Here is a 5,378-nt window from a genome sequence, read left to right as displayed (position 1 = left end):
GTGTCGGCGTTCTGGCGATTTACTCGGAAGGCTTCAGTAGAAGCTGCTGGGACTCCAGCAGCTCTACTGAAGCCAGTCCCCAACTCCGGGGACTTCCGGCCGGGGACTTTGGGCGGCAGTATACGCCGTGAAGTGGTTTGCGGCCTGCCAGTAAACCCAAAGCAGAAGAAGAAGAAGTGACGTCAGCGTCTTCATTTGCCTAATCCACCCCCAGGTTCAAAGAGTTCTCATGAACTAAATCTCATGAACCTTTGTGGGAAAAGTACTGCGGTGTGAATGCGCCTAATGGTATACTAAATCCATGTGAAAAAAATGCTTCTCACTGTTTCAAGTCAAATATTTATATGTGATTAAAAATGCGATTAATTTCGATTAAATTAATTACAAAGCCTCTAATTAATTAGATTAATTTTTTAATCGAGTCCCGGCCCTAATATTATACATATAATTGTGGTCAATGTAGATTAACAAATCAAAATAGTCAGACTCTTCCCTTGCATTCATTGGTTTATCGAAATCAAAACCGTATGATACATTACACAAAATTATGAAGAACCAAGAATCGGGGGATATTTTTATTTGAACTCTGAAAGGACTTAATGGGCTTTGCATTCTCAAGCTTGTGCAAAGTTGTTTGTATACTTTTGAATACAACTTGTATACCGCTTCGTGAATAAAGATTTGGGGGAAATAATTAATTTCTCGTTTTTTCCCCTTTCCTGTCAAGTTGGGGAAAATAACAATGGGGAATGTCTTCTATTAAGAATACTTGAGGTGAGAACATATTTTAAATACAATAGGTTAGCCATTGAGGATGTGTACACATTCTTGGTATATTTCCATGTTTTCTTTCCATTCTCTTTGGCTGTTCTTGTTTTTTATCAACACAACTCCTAATCTACATTTAAAGTATTGGAGCAATATAGAAAATATGTTTTTCTATTTTATAAGTGTCCTAATTACATCATATGAGTTGTATTTAGTCTACTGTTGTGTAAACATGATAGTAATTGTTAAGAAGCTTATCGTACAAATAATTTTATATTGAAAGATATTTTCCCTCTTAAGTAAAGTCAAAGAAAACCCTGAAATGTGAGCAGAGTTGTGTTACTTCTATGAAATGTTTGGCCATCAACAAGTATATTAGCCATTCCCAAATAAATACTGTATTGTTATGTCTCTATCATTCTTGTGACTTTATTTTGCTTCAGCTGCTGCTGGTAGTCCCTAAAACCAACCAAGGTGTTTGCGAGACAGCGTATACAGAGGCTTTTGTATTTGGAAGAACACTTTTTGTCATCTCTGTAGGTTGAACAGTTTGTATATCGAGCCTTCTCAGCGGTAGCCCCCAGGCTCTGGATCGACCTGCCCCCCCCATGTCAAATTGTCGCCCACCCTCCAAACTTTGAAGTCTCGCCTAAAGACCCACCTCTTTTCCCTCGCTTTTGAGTCAGTCTGAGCTATGTTTTATCGATTTGTATGCTTTTATTATGTCCATAGCCTTTATGTACCGTGTATTCATTCCTATGTGTGCTTTTTATCCTTTTATCTTTTCTCATGTGTGCCTTTCATCTATTATTGTAATATTATATTTTATTATACTGTTATATTATTATAATGTTATGTTTGGTGTGAAGCACTTTTGTAAACCCTCTTTTTTTAATATGTGCTATACAAATAAAGTGGATTGGATTGGATTTGTAATAGTTGGTATGCCTTTGAAACCAACCGTGCTAGTGAACTGCGAGCGCCGGAACCTCCAGCGGCGGAGAACTGGAGCAATTACACCAATAGCGCCTCTTAAGCGCATAAAGGTGCGCCGCCTTTGCTCTTCAATGCCATGCGATCTACCCACACTACCTTTGCGATCGACTTATTGGGCACCCCGATCTACAAGATCAATATACAGGGCTTACTTTGTAGACGTTAGACAAGTCTTAACGAGGCCCACCTGTTGCAAGCTAATTGAACACAGGTGCAAGCATTAGCTGAGGCTGCACCTGCCTTGTTGATTGGCTGCCTGGTGGTAATAAGTGCCAGTATTAAAAGCCCTGTCTCATGCTTCATTGCCAAGTGCTCTCCACCTGCAGTGAGTTTGATTTTACAGAATGGGAATCCTATGAGCACCTATCACAGCTGTATTGGTTGTCACAGCACCTGCTGATGCTCAAATAGTTGCGGCAAAGAAAGTTATCTCATCTCCTCACATTACCAGCAGTCATGTGCAACAGGATGATACGCAAGAGAAAAGGCACTGGTGTTTACCTGGCTGCAGCTGTTATTCTGACGTGTTATTTTGCGCAAACTATAGACTGTTATCGTCTGAAGAAAACAGAAAGACGAGAAGGGAGAAAAGATGCCGATACAACAAATGGGTTCCAAGAGGGGACAATTGTTTTCGGGAGAGCTTTTGAAAAAGGGTCAGGATTTGATTTTCAAGTCACAGGCGGGACCAAGAAGTCATCCCCAAACGCTTATGTGGAGGATGAGGGTGATTATCAAGCAGACTCTGCAGGTAAAAATGTTTTGATTTACGTATTGAAGGGTTTGTTATTTTGCTTGAATTGTTTTGCTTCTCTTTAAAGTATACAAACTATTGAAAAAAATAAATATATATTATATTGGCCTTCAGTCTGGATGAGCCCAACACAAGTCGCCAGTCCCAAAGACTCGTCATGGAAGAGCATGTCGCCCTCACTGCAGTGTGGTTCGGGCAAGTTGAAGTTCAGAGCGGTGGAACCAGGAGCATCACAATTTGCGGTAGAACAAGGTAAATCAATAGCCATAATATCCTAAATGTAGACTTGATTTATCTCTACCAATGATAAAAACTGAACTTTTTTACCCCACAGGAAATGCACCTCCAATGCCTCTGTCCAGGTCCCGTCTACCTGTGGCTACAGCATGCAGAGGAACTCGCATGCACTTGAAATGTTGGTTCCCTATGATGGCTGCAACATGGTTCAAGAGGTAATGTGAAACTGATTTAAAGAGTGAGGAAGTGAGTTTAAAAAAACGATGGCTAGTGCTGTGAATTGTTATAGTCATGAATGGTGTAACGAGAGCCAAATCAAATGTTTAATCTGCATCATATTGGTCTCAAGCGAAAATGTGTTTTCAGCTTTTCAAATGCGAGTTGTTTTTTGCTTGCTTTCAGATGTAGTGATTAACTATGTTTTTTGGATGGGAACCGACATTCAAATATGTTGCATCATATTTAGAAAATATAGCATGAGATTAATCTTTTGCCTTGTACAGTCGGATTGTAAAATTGACAGGTCTGTGTGATTCCTTGCTGTTTCTAATTGTATGTTTTTCTCCCAAAGGGTGGAAGTTATGTACTCCCGATGCGTTGGCAAGGAATTCCAGTCTCTCTCTGGTGTTCCAAACCTGCCGCACCTCCTGCCGCAACTCCTGCTGCACCTCCTGCTTCCAAAACGAATTCCCCCCATTCCCCTGTACCTCGGATGTCTCAATACCCTCGGATGCCTCAATACCCTCGGATGCCTCAATACCCTCAGATGCCCGAGAAAACAACAGCAACAACCACACGGCCTATAACTGCAAAGGCGACTCAAATTCCTCAATACCCTCAGATTCCTCAATACCCTCAGATTCCTCAATACCCTCAGATTCCTCAATACCCTCAGATGCCTCAAAACCCTAAGATGCCCGAGAAAACAACAGCAACGACCACACGGCCTATAACTGCAAAGGCGACTCAAATTCCTCAATACCCTAAGATGCCGGAGACAACAACAGCAACGACCACACGGCCTATAACTGCAAAGGCATCTCAAATTCCTCAATACCCTAAGATGCTGGAGACAACAACAGCGACCACACGGCCTATAACTGCAAAGATATCTCAAATTCCTCAATACCCTAAGATGCCGGAGACAACAACAGCAACGACCACACGGCCTATAACTGCAAAGGCATCTCAAATTCCTCAATACCCTAAGATGCCGGAGACAACAACAGCAACGACCACACGGCCTATAACTGCAAAGGCATCTCAAATTCCTCAATACCCTCATATTCCTCAATACCCTCAGATGCCTCAATACCCTCAGATGCCTCAATACCCTGAGATGCCTCAATACCCTGAGATGCCTCAACACCCTGAGATGCCTCAACACCCTCAGATTCCTCAACACCCTCAGATTCCTGAATACCCTCAGATTCCTCAATACCCTCAGATTCCTGAATACCCTCAGATTCCTGAATACCCTCAGATGCCTCAACACCCTCAGATGCCTCAACACCCTCAGATTCCTCAATACCCTCAGATTCCTCAATACCCTCAGATTCCTCAATACCCTCAGATTCCTCAATACCCTCAGATGCCTCAATACCCTCAGATGCCTCAATACCCTGAGATGCCTCAATACCCTGAGATGCCTCAATACCCTGAGATGCCTCAATACCCTGAGATGCCTCAATACCCTGAGATGCCTCAATACCCTGAGATGCCTCAATACCCTGAGATGCCTCAATACCCTGAGATGCCTCAATACCCTGAGATGCCTCAATACCCTGAGATGCCTCAATACCCTCAGATTCCTCAATACCCTCAGATTCCTCAATACCCTCAGATTCCTCAATACCCTCAGATTCCTCAATACCCTCAGATTCCTCAATACCCTCAATACCCTCAGGTTCCTCAATACCCTCAGTTCCTCAATACCCTCAATACCCTCAGGTTCCTCAATACCCTAAGATGCCCGAGAAAACAACAGCAACGACCACACGGCCTAAAACTGCAAAGGCGACTCAAATTCCTAAAATTCCTGCACTGCCTCAGATTCCTGAATACCCTCAGATGCCTCAATACCCTCAGATTCTTCAATACCCTCCGATTCCTCAATACCCTCAGATTCCTCAATACCCTCAGATTCCTCAATACCCTCAGATTCCTCAATACCCTCAGATTCCTCAATACCCTCAGATTCCTGAATACCCTCAGATTCCTGAATACCCTCAGATTCCTGAATGCCCTCAGATGCCTCAAAACCCTAAGATGTCCGAGACAACGACCACACGGCCTACAACTGCAAAGGTGACTACAATTCCTATATAATTAGCCGATGCCTGAATACCCTAAGATGCCGGAGACAACAACAGCAACGACCACAAAGCCTAAAACTGCAAAGGCGACTCAAATTCCTAAAATTCCTGCACTGCCTCAGATACCTCAAAACCCTCGGATGCCTCAAATACTCAGATGACTCAATACGCTCAAATGCCGTTTCCACAATATATGCCGATGTATCCTCCCTTAATCCTCTTTATCCTCCCAAATATCCAGCTACAAAGCCAAAACTACTGCGGCGACCAACACCAACTACAACTAAACCAAAGGATACAAATCCCTC

The 5,378-nt window shown here is 42.7% G+C and overlaps 1 protein-coding gene across 1 annotated transcript; it reads left to right on the top strand.

Annotated features, from left to right (window-relative positions):
* Window positions 1-2,079: 2,079 nt before the first annotated feature.
* Window positions 2,080-4,367, top strand: LOC117538331 (protein PELPK1-like; the record flags this gene model as incomplete). The annotated part of the gene is made up of 4 exons (XM_034203941.1): window positions 2,080-2,515; window positions 2,633-2,770; window positions 2,853-2,970; window positions 3,327-4,367. Coding segments are annotated over exons 2-4 (1,254 nt in total), but the record flags the coding sequence as incomplete, so codon positions are not given.
* Window positions 4,368-5,378: the final 1,011 nt, after the last annotated feature.

The sequence above is a fragment of the Gymnodraco acuticeps genome, unplaced genomic scaffold (assembly GCF_902827175.1).
Source record: "Gymnodraco acuticeps unplaced genomic scaffold, fGymAcu1.1, whole genome shotgun sequence".
In the NCBI taxonomy this organism is placed as follows: Eukaryota; Metazoa; Chordata; class Actinopteri; order Perciformes; family Bathydraconidae; genus Gymnodraco; species Gymnodraco acuticeps.
The sequence above is the reverse complement of the archived record's forward strand: the minus strand, read 5'-3'. Positions and strand labels throughout refer to the sequence as shown.